This window comes from Melospiza melodia, chromosome 4, assembly GCF_035770615.1.
Source record: "Melospiza melodia melodia isolate bMelMel2 chromosome 4, bMelMel2.pri, whole genome shotgun sequence".
Lineage (NCBI taxonomy): Eukaryota > Metazoa > Chordata > Aves > Passeriformes > Passerellidae > Melospiza > Melospiza melodia.
The window spans coordinates 13,112,752-13,135,207 of record NC_086197.1 but is presented as its reverse complement, the minus strand read 5'-3'; the positions used below and the strand labels follow the sequence as shown (position 1 = coordinate 13,135,207).

The window sequence follows — 22,456 nt, the reverse complement described above, 5'->3', positions numbered from 1 at the left end:
CGGGTGAACAGCGCCCGGCAGAGCCGTCCTGAGCGGCGCTTTCCCCCCGCCGAGCCGCGGGCAGCGCGGCCCCCTCAGCGCGGCCTCGGGGGAGCGAGGGGACGAGCGGAGTCACCGCCACACAGCACTCGTTCTTTTTCTTTTTTCTTTTCTTCTTTTCCTTTTCCTTTTCCTTTTCCTTTTCATTTTCCTTCCTTTCCTTTCCTTTCCTTTCCTTTCCTTTCCTTTCCTTTCCTTTCCTTTCCTTTCCTTTCCTTTCCTTTCCTTTCCTTTCCTTTCCTTTCCTTTCCTTTCCTTTCCTTTCCTTTCCTTTCCTTTCCTTTCCTTTCCTTTTTTTTGTTTTGTTCGCGTTTTTTGTTTTGCTTTGTAGGTTGCACGGAAGCCTCTTGAATGTATTTCCTATTAAAGCAATGACACTCATTTTAAATAAAAGAACAGTGTATTTATGCAGCGCCTTTATTCCCAGAGCAGTTCACAGTGCTGACTTCGGGCTCTGTCCTGCGGTGCCGTTCCCGTACTCCAGGGATTTCCAGGATCCATCCAGGTGCTCGCACAGGGTTCAGAGCGTCCCACCTGGGAGCAGCCGTTCCGGGATAAGCGGTGACATCCCGACAATGATACCCACTCCTTACCCAGGTGGAGTGCAGTGGTTTGGCCAGGCAGCCCTGGTCCAATTTGGACAGAAAAAAAAAAAAAGGCTTAAAGAGAAAAAACAAGAAAGTACTTGATACCTCAGTTCTCAGTGCATCATATTAAAGGATTAATGAAATTACTCAAAGCTCTGTAAAGATGTCAAGCAATAATATTTTGTTGTGCATTTCAATCCCCTTTTGCATCCAGTCCCAAGGAGGTGTGAAGTGGTGAAGTGATATGCACCTTGCATCTTCAACCCAACACATCTATCATTACTTTCCCCTAAAACTGTAAAAACTTGAGTCAGGATCTTTGGATTTGGAACGGAGTCCATACAGCAATTCTTAACATTAATTTTTTTTAAAAGTATTTTTCAAAATATCAGTTTGGTAATCTAAGAGAAAAAAAAGTATTAAAACAGCAAATTGGGTTTTTTTAAAGTGATCTTTCACACACACTAAACTTCTAAAAGAACTTACCTGAAAACAGTTAGTTAAAATAAAGGAAAAACAAACTTTAAAAGATTCTGGAGGTTACAGTTCATAAATTGGGGCCCAGTTGCAGCTTGCTGGTATGATATCCTCATAACTCCCTGCAGTATTCCAAACCATGATGGTCTGGGTGAAATGTAGTTTGTGTCTTCAGTAATCAAACTTCACTCTCTGTTTTCAGTTAAATTATGTTATTACCTACTTAATTTATTAAGTAATTAATTCAACTTCTCAGTATCTATATTGGAGTGATCAAATGCTAGGAGTAAAACCCTTCATTGTACTGGGGAAATTTCATTCCTGATTCACAAGGCAAAACTGTTCAAGTGGATTTAGGTATTTGCATGTGGGCAGAACTGTATAAGCAAAGCTTTCACTTCTGACTGGGAAATACTGAAAAAAGAAATATTTTTAAAGCTTAAATTTAATAGAAATTTTATAGACATCATAAATGCTTTGTGCTAAAGATACTAGGGTTTACTTTCAGCTGATTAGATGCTCATGCACATTAGGTGTATAAATAAAAAATAAAAATTAGTCACCACTTGCATATCAATATGAAAACCTAAGATACTCAATTGTTACATTTTAGGACTCTCTTATCTTGCCAAATAAGAAGCTTGAAAGCATTAGTGTCAAATAAGTGTGATTTCCACACTGCCTTTTTTTAACATCAGTAGCAATCATTCTCTGCCATGTGTTGTGGAAAGGCCTCCTATTTTATAGTCACGTTCATCATCACTCTTAAATGTGTCTTCTTTCATATATTCAAAGTTTGTCTCCACTTCTTTTTGCCTGTTGAAAGCAGCATGTATATAAGCCTCTGGAGTGCTTTTGGTGACTGCAAAAATGAGATTTTAGGCATTTGTTTGAAAAAATTAATATGGTAAACAACAAAATTCTGCTAACTCCCTTCCAATAGTGAGATGCAATCTATTTTAGCAAGAATTGGCTTGAGCATTCAAACTTGGCTTAACTGAGTAATTACTTACTTATACACAAAGGGTGTAGTTGGAATTTCATAATAAAATATTAAGCTGTGAGCACACGTTCTTGCTACTTTTTAAATATCAGTTCTAGATGTTTATCCATGCATTACAACAAACAGAAAACTATGTGGTTAAAATGAAATTTCAGTTCTGTTTCTCATTTCATCACTACTTTTTAAGGTTTCTTTAGGCTTGACATTTTCTGTGTTTATATCCCACATAAAGGATTAATTTGTGATTTTTTTTTTCAAATGTAAGAATAAGTTCAGTATAGCTTTAGTTGAATCATGCACATTAGTAGTTTCCATTTTTATATCTCAAAGTTAGATCAATGAACAGGATGTGTTTTCAACCTGCAGTAAGAAAGAAAATACAACCTCAAGTTAGCAAAGAATTTTTTCAGTAAAGTGTAGCTTCCTAACCCATGCTGGAGTGTTAGGTTCCCACCAAGAACTTATGTGACAGCATTGTTTAAAAAATTAATTGGAAAAGTTCATGACACTGACAGAAGCAAATCTTCCAGTCTGAAATCATGTTTTAAAAAAAAACCAAAACCTTAAACCAGCATTGTTTTTCCTTATTTTTAATGAAGTTTCATACATGGCAGATACACTGGGGAAAAAACCCCAAGTTTAGAAAGCTACTGGAATCTTGATTATGATGCCAGTCATACTGGCAGGCTTGAAGCAAATCAATATTGTTTCAGTTGTTTCCTAAGGCTGGAAAACCAGACTGTAACTGTTGTAACCAAGCTAGATAAGCACAAGCTATTGGCACAGCCTTCATTATAAAATAGGAGCCAAGAGCAAAATTTTTGGAGGATCAGCTGGAAATGATGACCATAGTGGAATTTTACAAGGAGAAACATCAGAATTATGCATTGTGTAATGCCAAAACTGCATTGCCATACTTAGAGAAAGCATGCTATTGAAAAACAGTAATTTAGGCATGGACAATTACATAGGTGAATGTAGCTTATAATAATTTTCCAATTTTTTTCCTTCAAATTAAACAGGAAATTCAGATCTAAACAACAGATAGAAAGCTAAAATAGATAATAGCAATAAGATCTGGTGCTCCATGTCATACAGGATTAGCTTCTCGTCACAGACACACAGTTTTTGTTGATTAAAAGCAAATGTGTGAAAGCAGACATCAGCATCTCCTGTTGCAACTGGGAATCATGTATTGCACTTCTGGGCTATTTGCCCCTCATTTGTACTTTTCTGACACCTTGCTACACAAGAGTCTCTGACTGTAGGTGAGCAACTCAGTTTATACACAATTCAGGACTACTTGGAATGGGACAAGAGAACAAGAATTTGTTCACCTGGCTGCTATTAGAAACACTAACTGGAGAGGTGCTATACCCAGGATTTAGACCCCTGACAGCAGGAAAGTCACAAACTGGTTTTGGGCAGTGATGTTCTCCTTCAAAGAAAAAAGAAAGTGCTGTGGACTAAGCTAAGAGTGAAACAGGCTTTACCTTTTTAAACTCCATCATAAGAGAAATTATTTTATCATATATTCATTTAAAATAAAAGCAGCTGCTCTCTGACCACCAACTAGAATACAGAGCTCCCTCTCTGAGCCTTCAACACCATGTTAAGAGGTCATTCTCAGTCTTGGGTTTTCTATCTCTACTCCAGAGAGTCCCTGATTCCCTACATATCTGCCAGCATTTCCAAGGAAACTAAGCAAGCAGAATGCTGCAAATTTCTGAAGCAGCAATCAGGGCAAATTCTGCATTTGTACTGAACTTGACCTGATGTCACCTAAAATAGCTCAGACAATTCTTTGGATTTCTGCCTCTTTTTTCCTGAGTTGCTATCAGTTTCTGGAGGAATAACAGAATCCTCACCTATGATTTTTGGAAAGGATCAGTTCCTAATCCCCAAAATGACCAAGCAGAACAGAATGCAGCCTGTTTATACAATTTCTTAACTTTCCTCAGTGTTCCTCCAGCTCTGTGTACACTTTGCTGTTCCCTTGGGGCCTTTGGCAAGCTGAGCCAAGCAGGTGGATTTCTGTCCCTCTGAAGAAAACCCACGGAATACCAAGGGGCTCCAGCAGGCTGTGAAGGTCTGTGTGACCAGGGATCACGGCTCCAGCCTGACTACCTGCACTTCTCCAGCACTGCTTTCATTCATCCTCACAGGCTTGCATCACTTTGAAATCTACTAATGCAAATAACAGCAAATCTCCATCTGAGATCTTCAGAGGTTTGTAATTAACCCCATTTTTTAATCATTGGTCCAAGTTGGTGGTGTGGATGAACCACACAGTAAAATTTCCCAGTAGAGCCCACAATATATCAAGATTCTTGGAGACAACATCAGAACTGAAATTTATTCTTTTTAAAAACCACCTACCATTGCAAACAAGTAAATAGTAACATTAAAAAGTACTTACCATAAACTAGATTTCCACAAAAATCAGAAGCATCAATGCAATTATCAACTTTTACATATCTGGCTTGACTCCCAACAGTCAGCACTAAAGCAAGGATAATGGGATAGACTTCAATGTTCTACATGTTATGGGAGGGACCAGAATATTGTGACCCACTATTTGGGAGTGCTGAGATTAAAAATATGCCAAAAGCATCGGATTTTTTAAATGCTGCATCAGTTAGAAAGATCTGCATGATTTTCATCTGTGCTGCTATGGAATCAAGGGGAGCCAGACTGAAACCAAGCATGAGTATGACTAAAATCAGACATACAGTCTGTGGGTTTATTTTTAATGCAAGAGGACAGTAATATAGTAACCACTGGCCAGTAGTTGTTCATCACACATGCATATTAAAATGTCTCAGTTATTAATATTATTTCTCACAGGTCCAATTCAAGTACAGGTTTCAGTTTTTGAGGAAATCACCAATGAACAGGAAAATTATGAAATCACTACTTAGAGAATTGAACATCAAAACTTTCAGCTAGATTAAAAAAATTGGACATTGCTGAAATTTTACCTAAAAACCATACATATATAGCTATTAAAATGGCAGTTTTGCTTCTACACCATGGCTTAAACAGTCATCAGAGGAGTTTCAGCAGTATTTTTTATTTGCTAGAACATATTTTATATGATTTATGGCAAATAATGTACTTTCAGGTTTTGAGTTCTTTCCACAAACAGGAACAGTCTAAACACAGCAATATTTATTCAATTATTTAGCACTCTTCTTAGCATTGTGGCATTTTAATGTGCCACAGCAGTGTTACTCACATGCAATAAGCTTTAAAAACCATGGCATTTTTAACCTGGAAGTATTATTTTAATGGCTGAACAAGAAGAACAGGGGCATGGAAAGAAAGGGCTGACTGTACTATAATGATACAGCATCAATCAATAATACTCACCAAATTGTACCATCCTTGGCCTGCTGCACAAGGCTGAATCTGCTGCAAACATAATCCAGGCACCTGTGGGAGAGATTTATAATGAGAATGATAGAAACCACCAATTTAATAGGTTTTATTTAGTGCTATCATATTTCACTACATTAGAAAACACGAGTGCTTTAAACAGGTGACTTTACCAGGTAAGCACATTGTCAAAACTTTTTTCAAGAATATATATTTTTTAATAATACACCAGTCTATAATAACCTACAATAGTAACTCAAACTGATATTGTCTAACAAATATAAGATCCAATATAATTCAATTAAATACCAATATAACAATTTTTATGCAAATTTACTCCATCCTGCACATTTCTTTATCTCTGGAGATCATTCTCAATTTCCTTTTCTGTAGCTTTTCTAGCACTACACTGCATTTTGTTAATATCACCACTGAAGCTAAAGACAATATTTCAAATCTTAAGCCTACCAGAAAATTATAGTTAAGATTTATACTGGCTTTAGTCACACAACTTTGCTTTCCAATGATTTTTCAAAGTACTTTACCATAAAGACTAGAAAGTTCAGACAGGACACCAGCATTATTTTGGTCTATTCTGAATTTCAGACTTGTTCTTGAGTCTATTAATAACCTTTGAACAAGAAAATGTTCATTAGAAGGAAGGCTGTTAGTGCATCCTAAATTGCCAAACTCTTCCCATTTTAAGTCCCAGTTGGTTGTAACTTTGCCAAACACTAAATGCTTGGGCTGAAATTTTCCATGCCATGTCTGTGTCTCAATCTGAGATGTGTTGGAAAATTTAATCTAAAATAAATAGAATGATTTCCAAGAATGAGTGTTGGGGAAAAACATTCTGTGTTACTGGGTGGGGGGCGGGAGGGGAGGGAGGGAGAGAAGGGACAAACAATCAGATATTTTCACTGTAGAGCTGTGAAATTGGCAGGAAGGGATAATTTTGTTTAGAAATAGACTTTTTTACTTTCCCTGTGAAAATCAACTGAGTATGGACTACTTAAAAGCCTTTGAAAAATTGCTGCCTGTGTGAATTTATTGCAACATAATTTTTTTTTTTGTGCTGGTGAATGCTTTGCCTGTTAAATAAACAGGTTTTTTCCACTTTTCTCCAAGGAATTATTTTCCCAAACCAGTTGTGGTAGGGTCTACTTGACTCTGCTTTCTAGAGAAACCCCTTTGGACGTTTTCTCCCACATTTGCCCTGAACCAGGACAAACTTTTTAATCCCTTTTGTGCCTAGCAGCCTCTGATGTCCTCAGAGGGGCAACATACAGTCAGAATCAGTCCAACAGAGTCCAGAGCATGACTGCTCTCCTTCAGAGGCCTCTGGTGCAGATGGAAAGCCTTTGTTGTCTGTGTCATAGATATCTGGCTGCCATCACCAACATTATTCAGAAACTGAAGATGTCTGGAGTACTGTGGTAAAAGAAAACTGTGGATGGAGAGGGGTAGTTTGTAGGCCTTGAGTTCAGGGCAAAGCCACAGAATTTAATTGCTGTGGAGAAGTGATGGAAATTGGAGGATAAAGGACTAAATCTGCTTCTGCTGTAGAGATTCTGTATGGTGGGGGAAAAACATAATGATCTTTTCCACACCTAAGCATGTGTGCTTCTTTTCTGACTGGACATCCAAGATCATCATCTGAGGGATTGCTGAGCTGTCACAGCTGGAGCTGCAGCAACTGGGAATTGTAGCTTAGGCATATAAAGTGCAGTAATAAATTGATGAGCTCTTGAAGCTCAGGAACCTTAACTTCTGAGATTTGTGAATGTTTTTGGCCTCAGGTAATTCCTATGAAAGACAAGCAGGTTGTTTGACAAACTGACCAGTGTAATGGGGTCCATGGAAGGATGAGTGTTGTAAAGGAGGGATACCTGTTGTTATCTATGACTGTCATCCATTGTCTTAGTTGGGTATGAGAATGGGCGTTTGTGTTTATATGAAACTGTTAGACTGTGTGGGTGAATGAAAGGACCTTCAAAAAACTTATCTTCTCAAAGTAACAACACATAGCACAAAAAAACCAAAAAACCCCAACCACAAAACCCACACCAGAATAATAAACTGAAGAAAGGAAGAAAACCATTTTACTACATGTTCCATTAAATGCTGCCTCACAAATAACTTGTCCTCACTTCCTTCAAAACCTACTCTGCATACAAAGGAAAGAATAGAGTTTTTTATAGTTTTTGGCAGCAATAATAGCATTTCATATCAGAGCATCTTTGAAAGGCATCCCAATTTTACTTTGCATTGTGGACAGATACACCTATCTTTTCATCTGGAAGAACTGTCAGTGAATCATACAGGTTATTGCACTTCTGTTATAATCATTAGGAGTAGAATTAGAATTTTTCATCTGAACAAGCACAATTCTCAGTCATGTCAATCTTGATGCTTAAAAGTGTTAAGCATAAACTAGGTAACAATATGTTTAAGTGGTTTTCTTTCCCGCTCAGCGGGCTCAAAATGAAAAATCTAATTTTATTCTTTTTTCTCCTCACATAAGTGCATGAAAGATCTACACAATTTAAGCTTTTCATAGTCTTTGTTTTGCATGTGAACAACTTGAAATAAACATTTTTTATTGACTTAACAAAATACACTGAAGTAGAGGAGAAAGGACTCAGTGCCATTGAGCACTCTGTCCTGACTTAGATCTCTTCCACAAGGGCTTTACTGACCTGTGTAAAAGTTAGTTTTTGCTTAACTCTATAGGATTAGTATATTCATAAGCTAATGAATACTTTAGTAATTCAGGATAAATATATGAACACAATAAAAACAAATCCTAAGTTAAAAAATTAGGGGCTCTATGGTCATGCGCTTCAGTAATTCAATGCACTAGTGATTTATCAATGCAGAAGAATTCTCTCTGGTGGCATAGCCAGAACCACTTGATGAAGATTTCTGTTCCACAAAGGAAATGCTCAATCAGTCATCATGCTGAGCTAACTTGGAGGCTAACTTCATGTCTTGAGTGTCTCAGGTAAGAGCTTGATCTCTCAAATTCATATTGCACAATTCTTTACACTGATTTTTCTCGTTTAGAAATTAAGAAGGAAATTGGCAGCAGCTACAGTGCATATAAACTTTGTTAAATGCTTAAGGAACCTTAACATGGTTAAGTCTTTTTAGTGAGGGAAGAAATCTTAACTATGCCAAGGCACTGTAGATGCTTAAGTCTCCTTAGGAATTCAGAGTAGCCCAGCCATGCTAAGGCACTAAGAGCTTAAAGAAACATTAATTGGTTAATAAGCCGTAAATTCTTAACCAATCTTAAAAGAGTTAAGTGCTCTAATCCCAAATGCTTGATTCTTTTATCCAGTCAAAACAATCAATGAGATCAAAACTCTGAGCCTCTGAAGTTCAGTATAACTTTCCTTTGTATTGCTGGGCTGAAGTCTGAATCCATGCTCAACAAAACCTTCATGGCTAGGGACTTCAGCCTGCTTGGAATTAATATCTCTCTGCCCTGTGGGTGAATTTGTACTAAGAGTTCAGTCCTAAAATGCTATCCAAAGCCTTTTACTCCTTTTTTTTCCCCTGATATTTTAGAATTTAAAGTAATTTGCTGACCCTTCTTTGTTAAATACCATTAGGCCAAAAACTCAGTAAAATATTGTTTTAACAGGGCAGTCACTATAAACAGAAATCTCTCACTGTGGGGTCAGTAAGCCAAAGGGAATGTGAAGATTAGGGCAATGTTCCAAGAAAATTTATAGAATTAAGTTAGGCAGAATAATTTCAAATATTATGTCTCAATTGTGTATATCTATATGTATATATATGTATGTATGAGAAAATAAACATATTTATTAGAAAGCAGTGACTTCCATGCAATTTTAGTAATTATTTCAGGGTGAAGGAAGCTTTTAAAACCAGCTAACAAATTTGGGTAGACTGATCCTATACACTGCTACTTGGCTGGTAGTGACAGATTCCCCTCATACACATCAGCATTTCATTGCAGGCAGTGCTGTTTGTGTGTTTTCTGACTTCTTGTAGAAAATGAGTTTATGACCAGTAAGAGATGGTCATTAATAAATAGTAAATTATGGACACTACTCATGGCTCCTTGATATAGAAGGGTTTTACACAAAAGGCCCTACATTTGTCAGACAATCTCTCAGAACTGTGGCTCTGTGGCCAGTAAAAAGTTAAACTGCATTTTTGCAGATTTGAAGTGAATCAAAGGGCATTACCAGAGAGCAGTTGTGCTTCTTATGAACCTCTAAACTAGGTTTGAGGGATTTTCTCTTTCTCTTTGTGTGCTGTGGAAGCAGCAGCAGTTCATGGCCAGGTATGGTGTGACAATGCAGGGGAGAAATCAGAAATTAATGAAAACACAGGTTTGGTGCCACTAAAAGAAGATGCAGCAGACAGTTTTAAGGTCTTAAAGAAAAAAAGATGTAGAAAATCATGTAACATTAACCCTATTTAATGCAATTCTCAGCTAGAGAGCTGTGAGTGCATGGACAAGGGAATGAGAGTGTGTCCAGATAAAGGAATCTGCTTCTGGGGCTACATGAGGGTTCACAATGAGAGAGAGAGCCAAGGAAGCCAATTACCACACACTGAACTTCCTGGCTGACATGTTATCATAGCCTGCATGTTTCTGACCTCCTGAAGTGGCCCCACATGGCCTCAGAGCTCTCTGGCATCACCAGCTGTAAGTACTCCAAAGTGCCAGTCAGTCTTCAAAACAGGATGACTTTAAAATAGTTGTATTTGCAAAAATGAACATCTCACAGGCTTTTTTGATTATGATCTCTATGTTCAGAAAAAAGTCAAAGTTTGGTTCAACTTTTTTCTCTGCAACCATCTAAACTAGAAATCATAATTAAAAGGACATTGGTTAAAAAGGCAACATTCCCTTCTTTTGTCACTTCAGTGGAAGGGCTGGGACAAACTGCAGCTTACATGAGCTAATCTGTCAAGTTCTGCCCTATTCCAGTCAGTTTTACTGGAACAAACTCCAATTATGCCCTTCATTTAATGTTTGCTCTTTACCTGAGTGTAACTCGGCTTATGAGTGCAATCCCCATGGATTTAACAAACTGCTCCAACAAGACTGGTCTGAGGCCTGCTGGAGGCAGGGCAAGAATCATTCCTGCTCTTTATTATACTTAAAATTAATAGCTGGAATATTATTTTCATCCAGCAATTTATAATTCCTAAAACTTTGAAGTCTAAAAAGGCATTGCAAGTTATACAATACCTGCCCATTACAAGTTTCCTGGATTCTGAACAAAAACATTTAGGTATTTAAAAATTGCAAAGCAAATATCTGTTAAACAGGATAAAAATCTTTGAAAAAAAGGTTGTTTTCCCAAAGGCTTACACTCTCTAAATAGCTTGTAAAAGTACTTATTTTATTTTATCTCTATGTGGATACTTTTGAGGAACCATTTATGCTTTTTGGGTATGAGAGCAGACTAATTTTTCTAGCCTTTATTATCGCTGTAATTAGATTAACTCTTTCCAAAATTCAAGCTATAAACATAAATGTCCCATACACACACAGACATATCTAGATACATTTGCAGATTCTCTTGGCTGGTGTGAGGGAAAAGGTAAAAAGATAAAAAAATGGAGGATAAACTGTCAAGAAGGTTGTCTCTGGTGAGAGATTGTCTGAGCCTGTTTGGTTTGAGCAGAGCTCAGTTTCCTTCATGCTAATCCTTTCTAGCCAGTTATGGTTTATCTGTCTATTCACTTTTCCCAGGCTAAATTGATTCAGGTTGCTCAGGAAATTTTCTGGTTTGGTTTGGCTTGGTTCTTTTGGCTCCTTGTGGCATCAGTTTGAAGTCACATTTCCTCCAACCTTTACATAACTATTGCTACTACAGAGACTTTTGGACAGTGAAACTGCAGCTGTACAGTGATTTTCCTGGAGTTTTGGGGAAAAGATTGAAGAGAAATAGATCCTAGTGTACTGGAATATTTTCCTTTCCTTCTACCTTACTCTACTGAAGGAATAGCATCTCCCAGACATATTCAATACCACACTGTGTACCAAACACTGATGGGTTTGGATATTTGTAGTTAACAACAAATGGTTGAGCCCTGATATTTACTCAGTGTCAAAGCCAAATTATTTGTTTGATGGTAGGAGCTACTCAACAGGTGCCAAGGCTGAAACTGGTAAGAGTCTGTGAATGCTATTTTGTTAAAATGAATTGGTAACTCTGTGTATTTAACAATTTGCAATTAAGCATCTGAGAGTGGCTGATGCTAGAAACCCACCATGCATTTGTTTTCTGTTTGCACTCAGCAGGTCTCATTTAGGTCATTATTGTTGCCTGTATTCAGCAACAAGAGACAAATAAAGAGCTTCTTTCTTTTCAGAAAGGTCGCTGATTGTGCTTCTGCTTCTGATACAAAAATTTGTTCTGTCAATTCTTGATCCATTTCCTTATTTTGACAGCTTTTATACCTCCCTATGGCTGTTAATAAAATAAAGGTGGGGGTTTTTTTCATGGCATGGTGACTTTTCCCAGCCATAAGGAAAATAATGGATATTGTAGAGATCTAATTAATTCCAATGCATACTTACATTCTAATGAAGTCCATAGGATTTAGTGCACAGTTAAGCACTTGGCTGTGTGTAGAAGAAAAAAAATACAATTATAAAAACATGCAAGCTTAAAACAAACAGATTCAAATACACAGTGTCAGATGTAACCTCTGGAAAGATGTACGTATTTAACCAGGGATATTGCTTTTACTTAATAGTTGCATTTAGGTCCTAATTTACCCTCTTGTGACATACTTCTTCCCTTTCTATATATAAGCAGAGAGGGGACAGACAAACATACAAAATGAGGTTTGCAAGACTTTTCTAGTGGGCAGGCATGCTTTTTGTCTTCTGTAACATCAAACAATGCTTGCCTGTTGTATTTTTCCCTAGAAGACTTAGGTGAAAGAAACAAACTTCCATTTGTGCAATTTTCACAAGCAAAAGGCAAATGGAGTTAACTTTACAATCCCATGCTGGTGCTGAAATGAGTGAGCAGTGCTGCCCTGTTCCAAGGATGCCATAACAAATAAATGATAGCACAGAGCAGTACACTGCAGTGTCCAGGGCATGGGCATTTGCATCCTTATTTTTCAATACCATTAACATTTAGAAACTCTTACACAAACTATAATTCAGATTATTATAGCCCAGAGTGGCTCATCTTAGCTCCCCAGTAAACTCATCTATTTAACACCAATATTGAAGGAATTGGAGTAAGAGAAAACTGTGTCTGTAAAGGAAGAAATTGCACATATGAGGACTCCAGGTCTATCATATTACATCAGCTTTAACCTAAGGTAGAATTTTATATAGTAAAAATCCAAACCCCAAAAATAAAACCCTAGCAGCATGTCTTCCTAGCTAAATCAAAATTTTCACTTCTAGAAGTTCAGAATCATTCAACAGCCTTTCAGAGCTGTATATGTTTATCATCTTCCAGTATGAATATGGAGCCAGAGACAAATGGGGGTGTCACCTACAGTCAGGGCTGCAATAAACTATACACAAATAAATAAATAAGACCCACCAAACCAAACCCACCAAAACACCTTTTCAAAAGTGAGTTTGTCCTGAATGTGGCAAGTGAGACCTTTAAAGTCTTTTCAGCCGTGCTGGAGGTGTGGAAAACAATCCCTTTAAGACAATATTCCAGACAAAGACTTTGTGGTGACGCGGGGGTTAATTACAAACAACAGAGGTTCATTATCCATGCCAGAACGTTGTGTTCTCACACAAAAGGGGCTCTCACTTGTTAAATGTCTAGCCTAGACTATCAGAAATTGCATTACACTTGCTGCCCCTCCCCTTATTCCCGGACTTTCTTACTCAGACCTTCCCCCCCGCCCCTTCCTCCCATCTCTATTGAAAGACAGTAATTAAACACTAAAGCCTCTCAGTTTCTGCAGCACTGCGGGGGAACTCCTCCCTGTAATAAGCACCAATTACTGGCTGCGACTGCAGCTGATGAAGGATTATCCTCTCACTGAGCTACGGCAAGCTCTAGAGTATAATCTTCAATTAGTTCAATTCATGGAGCACACTGGCAGGCAGGCCACTATGTTTCCCACGACTTACACAAACAGCCTTTCTTTGACACCCCCCAACTCTGCACAGATGGTCCCAGCACTGTCTGTTGCAAAGTTCAGTGCATCTGGCCCCTAAACCCACCTAATGCAGGCAGCAAAACAAAGCCTGGGACTCAAGTGCCCTACAGTACCTATTTGTTTCAGTAGCAGCAGGCTGGCCTTTTTTTCTTTTTTCTTTTTTTTTTTTTCCTTTTTTTTTTTCCTTTTTTTTTTTTTTAATTAAAGAAAGAGAAATTATTCAAGGAGTCAGAAAACAGGTGGATAAACAAAAAACAACCAACAATCTCCTGGACTGACACTATAAATCACTTCTAGTCATTTTAATTCTGCTTGAATTTTTAATAACCCAGTCGTACAAAAATGTAAATAATAGGGCTGTGACAGCTAAGAGATAGGGAGAGCTAAATTAAAAGTCTGTGTTTAGCTCTTTTTCTTCATGATTAGGTATTGCAGAGATCCTCAAGAAATAGTTGGTTTGGGGCTTTTTACAGTGTGTCTGTTCACTACTTGGAACAAAGGCTTTTGTGAATCCAGATTTACTCTGGGCTTTGACTTCTTGCTTCTGCATGTGGATATTTTATGTGGTCTATGTAGCAACTTTAATTGCTGAACCTAAAAATAAATACAGTGACACTCCAAAGCAGGTAGACTTTAATTAGTTGTCAGTCTGCCTTTATCTTTGTTTTTAATACTGGAAGACTTTGCTGTATAACTGCTAAACACAATAATTAAATAGACTAAAATAGATTAGTTCCACTGACATCATCATCATCATCTTGCACACTGACTAATTCTGTTGCCGCTGCCTTTGCTTCAGAGGAGCTGCCAGGACCAGAAGGCACAATGTAGCTGAAGGCACAAAGCCCAGAGCACCTGCTTTCATGGCCTGGTGTGTTCATCTGAGGGATGCAATTTCCACTGCTGCCTCCACGTGGCTGCCTCAGCAGAAGAGAACAGGATTTTGTCCAAAATCAGGGTATGTCCTCACCTCTAGAGAGGTTATGCAACCTTGCAGGATGACTTACAGGAGATAATTACCCATCTTCATCTGCTTAGGGTATATGGGCTCTTAGAGATCCTCAGATCTGGAAAAGCACTTTATGTCTGAAAATGTTTCTGGTTGGGTTTTTTTCTCAACTATTCTGATTGGGATTTAATAAAAGCTATAATTTTAATGCATAAAATTTGCCTCAGTAACATCCTTATACAATGTGCTGAAATACCTCTATATACACTGCAATCATGAAAAACCCAAGTCAGACAAAACCACCACATTTGTTTTAGCTGAGCTGTTTATTTCTGGCCAAAAAGTAAAGTGTAGGCCCAGTTTGTGAAATGCCTACTTTCAAATAAATGCTCTCTAGCTGTTCTTGCCTGTTCCACTGTTCAAACTGTTCAAATTGTACAGTGCTGTAGATATTTTCAGAGAGAATTAAAAAAAAAATAAATAAAATCAGCCTTTACCCTAAGGAACACAGAAGTTGTACTTGCAGCAATTCAGACTTTTAGACTTCAAATGCCCCAGGCTGGCACTGTGTAAACACAACCTCCAGACTGAAGCAGAGTAATAATAAAGAGGATTTTAGAGAGAACACCCTTCCTATTTCCTATAAACCCAGGAGTAGAAGGAATCAATTTGTAGATTTCTGATATTTGGGGAGTGATTGAGGCACCCTGCCATTATGAAATCAAGCAAATGTACAAGAAAAATACCCCATAAAGCTAACTTCCCTTTCTGCTGGGAATCCAGAGGGGAAAAAACCCCCAAACCCATAGTGAACAATGGGCTGCTCTCCCTTGCCATGTGGAAGGTTTTTAAGTGTGAGGCCTTCCATGCATGTTTATCTCCCACATCTGGTTGTTGAAATGGGCTCTTAGTTTTATTGCAGTCATGAGACTGTCTTCAGTGCTGCTGTAAACACCCAACTGTAGGGTTTGATCAGATTCAAGGATCATTTTTAAAAGTGTATTTACCCAATTTAAAAGCATGGAAGATGGGTTTATTTTATAACTGGGCTGTCAGACAGGGAGCTGAGCCTGAGATCACACTAACCTTACAAACCTGGCCTCTAACCAGCTGAACTTCCCTGACTTTGGTCACCCACTTTTGTCTACTCCTTCCATAATTTCTCTAACATGGAACAACTCATTTGGCTCCCTCTGCAGCCAAACAAAATGGGCTCATGCTTGCCTTTGTCCACTTGACACTTTAATCACAGAGAAGCACACAGAGGCAATTCCAAATAAGAGAAAAGCTTCCCTCAAATAGGTGTGGCCTCTGAACTTTGAGGAAACAGAGAACAAACTGAGGAAGAATCAAGTGACCACCTAACTGTTGATCCTTGTCCCTTTCAGCTGGGGTAGGTCATAATCATCATATGGTCAAGGCAAGTCTTGCCTCTGCTGCACAGTGAAAAGACCATGAGTATTGCAGCTCCATTTTCCACTTGAGGGGGGAAGAAAAAAGTAAAAAAAGAAGTTGAAAAAGTAAAAAAAGAAGTTGAAAATTATCTGTCTCATAGCAATTATTTTTTTAAATTGTAAAGCACTGAACAGAAAAACAGTCTCTATACAGTTAACACCAAAGGCAAAAGGGTGTATCAGAATCTCAAGTTGGAAGAGATACATAAGGATCATCAAGTCCAGCATCCTGAGAACATAACTTCTGGCCTGAAAAAATTGACTATCATGGTATATGTAAAAGGTGACTATAATGGTACATGTAAAAGATGGAAACTGGAGAATATTCATATGAAAACAACATGACACCAGGCCTTGCTGAGGACACTTGGGTTAACTTTGGTTAATTTTTATCTAGAATAAAAGGAGCAGTGCAAATGTAAATAATTGTGGCAGTGCCTTCACTGAGGGATTGTATCTTGGATTCATTTTCCTCAGTGATCGAGTTCAGTTTAAATTTCTAGATTGAGCTCTAGACCCAAATGTCATATTCAGATAGCAGGAACTTTGCATCACTTCATAAACCACCCCATAGATCTTTTTATATGTACAGATACATTTATTTATATGTCTTTAATGTATCTGTGGACCATCTATGGCTGCTGCCTGTGAGCTGCCACGAGCAGCATTGGGAATGAGCCACAGGAATTGGAAATGGTGTGTGCCATTGCAGGGCTATGGTCTGGTTGGGATCACAGAGACTTTTTGGGACAGCTCAAACAGGAGTGGCAATGGCTGGATACAGAATCTGTGGGAAGGACAGGCTGGGAGGATGAGGAGAGGGAGTTGCTTAGTATATGAGAGCAGCAGAAATGTGAGGAGCTGTGCCTGGCACAGACTGGGAGCCACTGGGAGCTTTGGGGTCAAGATTACAGGGCAGATGAGCACAGGAGATGTGGTGGAAATCCATTTTCAGACTGCTTCACATCCACATGCCCTGGTCCTTGTGAGAGGCTCAAATCTCCCCTGGGTGGGAGGAAAGGTGACAGAGCAGGACACAAGAGCACTGGGATGTGATCCCAGTGCCACTGTGACTGATCCTTACAGCAAGGAGGATCATGTCAGGAATGAGAAGGCCTGGGGCGGCAAACAGTGGAGTGTTTGTTTGTTTAGAGCACAAACCAGCAAAGAGCAGCAAGTCTCAGGGATCTGATCACCTACTTAAGGTTAGGTGCATGCTTAAAAGCTTTTCTGGATCAGAGCCATCATTGGCCATTAATATATACGCTGGGAAAAAAAATCATGCCAAATAGGTTATAATGCATCTAGAGAGCAAATTGAGTCTTGAGCACTGCACATGCATTATTGTGCTCTGACCTGATGAAGCACACACAATTATACTGTTAGCTTTAAATAATGTGCCATATTTCATGTAAATGCCATAAACAGGAGGCAAGCTGGACAAAGAATTGTGTCAGACCTTTTAATTGAGAACAGGAGGGTTTAAGATTAAAAATCTCCTTGGATAACACCAGCCATGCCTCTTTATAAATTGCTGAGTTTGTTAAAGGACAGCTTCCTCCTAGGAAATATAAATAAAGCCTGATGTGTTATTACCAAAAATATTTGTAAGACATTAACAAAGTTTGCAACCAGCATTATTAACTGCACAGTAACAGGGGCTTTATTCATCAGGATGTGCATGTAATTTATTCCTTGTAAAATTCGTTATCACAAATATCAAACATGCTGTGGATAATAAATGACCAAGCAGAAATCAAACAAAAAGAGCTTTGTTTCAAGACACAAAAGCAAATTGACCCTTTTGATTTATTTGTTTTTCTAAAGAAAGGAAATGCTCATTTAGCAGATTAAAAATGAAATAGGGAAGTTGAACAACAAAAATCTTGATGAAGACAGTACTTGTTAGAACTGTATGGAAAGATAACAAGTGATTATAAGAGAAAATGTGAACAGTCCAATAAAACACAACTATGATCAAAGCTGTGAAAAAAGCAATTAAGCTGTTTTGACACTTGACTGATGAGTTGAATGTGTGCATGGATTTGAGGCATTTAAACTATGTTCATGAACAATTCTGTTCACAGGGCACCTACTAGCATAGTTTTCTTTCATCTTGCCATATAAAACAAAAAGGAAAATATTTCAAAAAAACTGTGTCACGGGATAAATCAGATTTATTTGCTACACTTTATCAGACCATGGGCACTTGAATTCCTATAGGAATAACACCTTTAAGTTACTGAATAATTGGAAGATTTGTTGTACACAGGGTGGAAAAGCAGTTCCAGAGCTTATACAATTTCCTTTTGGAGAAATGTCTTTATGTAAGTAACTGAGTTGCTCAATATGCAAGCCTATCAACGTAATTGGAAGCTTTGTTCTTTCCAGGCCACAGGGTAAAAAATGGACATAGGGTTTGTTAGTATCTAAATCCAAGACAAAAACTGGATCCTGAAGGCTTTTTAAAGGTCAGTATAATTCAATAACATTTTAAATAAGATTAGCATTAGACTGAAATTTGTTAGACAGTAGTTTGAGATGCCCTCTTGAAAAGAAGAACTGTAAAGTGGCAGAGGACAGTTACTCCTAATTGTTACCACATTTTTGATACAAGAGCCCAACTGTAGGAGGCAAAGGCAGATTTTCCATTGGTTTCAGTGAATTCAGGGTTTCATACCCATCATTTCTACTCTCAAACACTTGTCTTTTTCTTTTTTTTTTTTAAGTTGCTATGTGAGGTGCTTGACAGGAGATAAACAGATTGCAGCAATAAGAGCTAGACATCACTTTTTCAATGCTTTTTGCAAATGTAAGGCAGGGCTTCAGCTGTAGACATTCCATGGGAAACTCTGAACAAAACTTCATGTTCTCTGCCATGGCAGAGGCAGCTCTGCACTGGCTGAGCCCCATTCCATTGAGCACAGAACAGAAATACCTCTAACAGGTATTTCAGTAACAGTCATCCAACTAACAGGCACTACAGAGGTCAGCTTTGAGTACCACACTCCTAAATACACTGTCCTGGAGAGCCAGTGCTTTAAAACACAGAAAGAGGACAGAAGTTCCAAAGAAAAACCCCATCAAACCATCAGCAAATACAATCCAGCTTTCCTGTTTGCTTGTTTTTCCAAAGGACTGAAATAACAATGAAAAAATGAGATTTCATTTGTGGAAAGCAAATGGGAAAAGTCTAGGAAATGGTTGGTATCCTGCATTTTCACCTACATTGGTGCAGACTGCCTTCTGCTCTCACTGCTCCTTCACACTCAGCAGTGCTGGGAAAAGGCCAAGAGACAAAAGCATGGCCCAGGTCAGTCTGCCCTGATACTGTGCTGAAAAGAGACTGCAAAATGGAGCAGATGGAAATGGACAGCCTTGTTCCTGGTGTTCCTAGACACTTTGGTTTTGAGTGAGAGCTTAAGGACAGTGAACTGTGACATGACAAGGTGAGCGTGTTCACACATCCGGCTGAGTTAAAGCACGCCCTGACAAACCTGAATCCAAACCTGCATGGCTCCTCTTAGAGGCTGCATCAGCACTGCTGGAATCTCAGATCTTCAGAGTGACAACCAGAGCACACCAACACAAAAGAAGAGATACAGGTAGGAAAAACCCAGCCAAGAGGCACCACTGAGGCACAGGTTCCATGCAGCCATACAACTCAAATACCCCACTGTAAGCCTTGGGAGCAGAGAGTTGTAGATACAAGAGCAGGTTTGACAGTTTGGAAGGAAACCAAAGGCTGAATTACCCTTGGATAGAACTGTCAGGGCTCTCACAGCTCGTGAAGCCTAAAACACTCCAGGGCCTGTTCTGCTGCTGTTCGTGCCACATGGAGCTTGGCCTTGGGTGTCACATGAGTCACCACAGCCCTCTCAGCCTGCTCAGAGCTGGGCAGGCCTCACACTGTTCCTCAGGGAGGCAAGGAGCTCCCCAGAGGGGTCTCTTTCCAGGTGAAGCACTCACAGAGATTCTTGGTTTGAAAAGCTCCTGCCCTGTGTAAAACATTTCCCAGTGTGCAAGAGAGAGCGCGGCAAAGAGGGACTGTGCAGGACAAACCCCAAGGTGTTTCTGTGACACATCAATTCACACAGCTGGCTGCCATAAATGAATGTAACTCTCCTGCACTTCAGCCTTTCAGGGCTGAGGGTTGGGTATTGCTGTTTGCTCTCCCCCTGCCTGGTCAGTCTCAATCAGCAGCTGCCCAGTTCACTTCTCTTACGCTCCTCTCCCCTCAGCCTCGCATCTCCTGACAGCTCCCCTTCACAATTTCCTCTCCTCCCCAGTTTCCTCCTCTTCCCATTTTTCTTTTTGTGCATTTCCTCTCCTCAATTTCCTCCCTTTTCCATTTTCCTTTTGTGCCTTGTCATGTCCTCTACCTTGTTTCTTCCTTTTCATCTCCCCCAGCATGCACATGAGTCTCCATCCCTCCCTTCCAGCACGGCTTCCAAGTTTCTCATAATATCCTGGCTAATTTCTCAGAACACTGTTTCTACTCACTGCTCCTGCCAGTTTCCCAAGAATTTCATGCCCACACCTCCCTGCCTGGCCCCCTGTCAGGAGAGACACACTACCTCATTTCTCAACAGCAAGCAGCTCACCTGCATCCTTTCACAAACAACACTTGCCAATCCTAGACATTAAGCAATCCTCATAGTAGCTTGGAATACAGAGGTTTTCCAGAAAACAAACAAAAAGCCATTGTAGAACATTTTCTTTTTTTTCCCTGGGTTTTCTTGAGCCTCAACTTGAATTTTTCACCCTCTCCAAAACATAAGCATTAGGATTATTTTATTTGTTAATTTAAAATGTAATTCATTTTCTCCATACAGTGTATATTTGCATTGTCAGTACTAATACGAAAAATAAATATTATAATATTTCTTTTAAAATATTATAATTCAGAAATAGAAATTGCTTTTTTATTCTGTTGGGATAGAACCTGAGTTCTGCCAACAGAATAAGTACAAATGCTGACAACCACAATACTGTCTCCTGTCTTTGATATCTTGCACCATACTTTAAATTGGGGTTAAACAGTTCCCCAGAGTTTGGAGGAAAAATTCTGTGAGTGCGAGATCCATAATTTTCATTATAAAAAAGGGTTGTGAAAACTTTGGATTCTGCTGTTTCAAAAGACTGAAGTCCCAGGTTAGTCTCAAACACTTACTGGTGGCAAGAACTGAATGGAACAGCTTTGGTGGGAATGCATAGCACTGTTGGTTTTCTTTATTGCATCACTCCTGATATAATTGTTCTGGTACAAATCATATACAACCAAAATTATCCTACTGGGATATAGACAAATAATTCCTCTAAAGATGGTTACACTGCTTCCATATCCATTGCAAAGCAAATAGAAATCCTTAAGCTAAAATACTTGAAGCACAAGCTACTAAGAATTTAGCTGAGTCTCTATACCTTGATTTGTTTATAATTTCTATGTCAAATTATTTGAGACCTTTGAAATTTGTAGCCATCACAGTGGAGGATGCTCAACACAGGGATTCAAACCTATCATGTTTCACTTGCAAATAATGGCAACATGCTGAGAAATAGGTAATTGCATTTACTGTGTGATAATCCCTTCAGATGCCCTGTCTAGGGTGATATCCCTTTTAATAAAGTGTGCCAAGGGGAGAAGCCTATTCTGTGGATGAGAAGCCAAGAGGAAGAGGATGAAATCTCACCCTCATGTCCTTATTATGCAGCTCTTGAAGGACTAATCAGACCTGGGGCTGAAGGGTTTGTCTTGGGGTATCAGTCATGGGTCAGTGCCCACCTGGGTCCTGCTTCATCCTCTGTAATGCCAACAATAAAACTTCCCCTGTGCCACTGAGAGCAGATCCAGACCTGAATTTACAGAAATTAAAGAGGTGTTAGATAGCACCAGTCACTGCTGGTGTGTTGGGCTTGGAGGAAGTTTACAGGTGAGGTTCAGACTGGAAAGTTTCACTGAAGCAGGAGGATGGATCTCTGTGTTCCTGCCAGGAGCACCCAGAGACAGAAGCACAGAGCTGAATGACAGCAGGGATACACAGTATTGTTATTATAGAATTAGGCTGTATTAATAATTGGGTCGTTCCAGCTCTTTCTGCAGCAGATAAAAATAGGAGGAAAGCACCAGCGCTGTGGATATTTCAGTTATCCCAGCACAAGAGTGTTTGCCGTGAAATCACTGGAACTTCAGAGCTGCAAGTGTAACAGAAAAGCAATTCCAGAAATACTTAATTTAATGTTAACAACAGTGTGACACAGCAGCACGTTTGGGAAGGGGGAAATCAAAGCTGTGTTCAGTGAAAATACAGTGAAATACAGACTGCTATCACCCACAGAGATTGTAGGGATAACTATTTTGGATTCAAACTAGGGATTCTTAAGGTAGAAGTGAGGAGGACAGAGCCATCTGGTTTCTTTAATTGAC

The 22,456-nt window shown here is 39.0% G+C and overlaps 1 protein-coding gene across 1 annotated transcript in view; it reads right to left on the bottom strand.

The window, feature by feature from the left end:
• Nucleotides 1-420: 420 nt before the first annotated feature.
• The window catches only part of LOC134417919 (uncharacterized), a 54,555-nt gene continuing 32,519 nt past the window's right edge, over nucleotides 421-22,456 (bottom strand). Inside the window, exons 4-6 of the mRNA XM_063155789.1 lie at nucleotides 12,059-12,103; nucleotides 5,479-5,541; nucleotides 421-665 (exon numbers count right to left, since the gene is read on the bottom strand). Coding sequence (XP_063011859.1) covers nucleotides 629-665; nucleotides 5,479-5,541; nucleotides 12,059-12,103 — 145 coding nt within the window. The 3' untranslated portion in view covers nucleotides 421-628. The remainder of the gene's footprint in view (nucleotides 666-5,478; nucleotides 5,542-12,058; nucleotides 12,104-22,456) is intronic.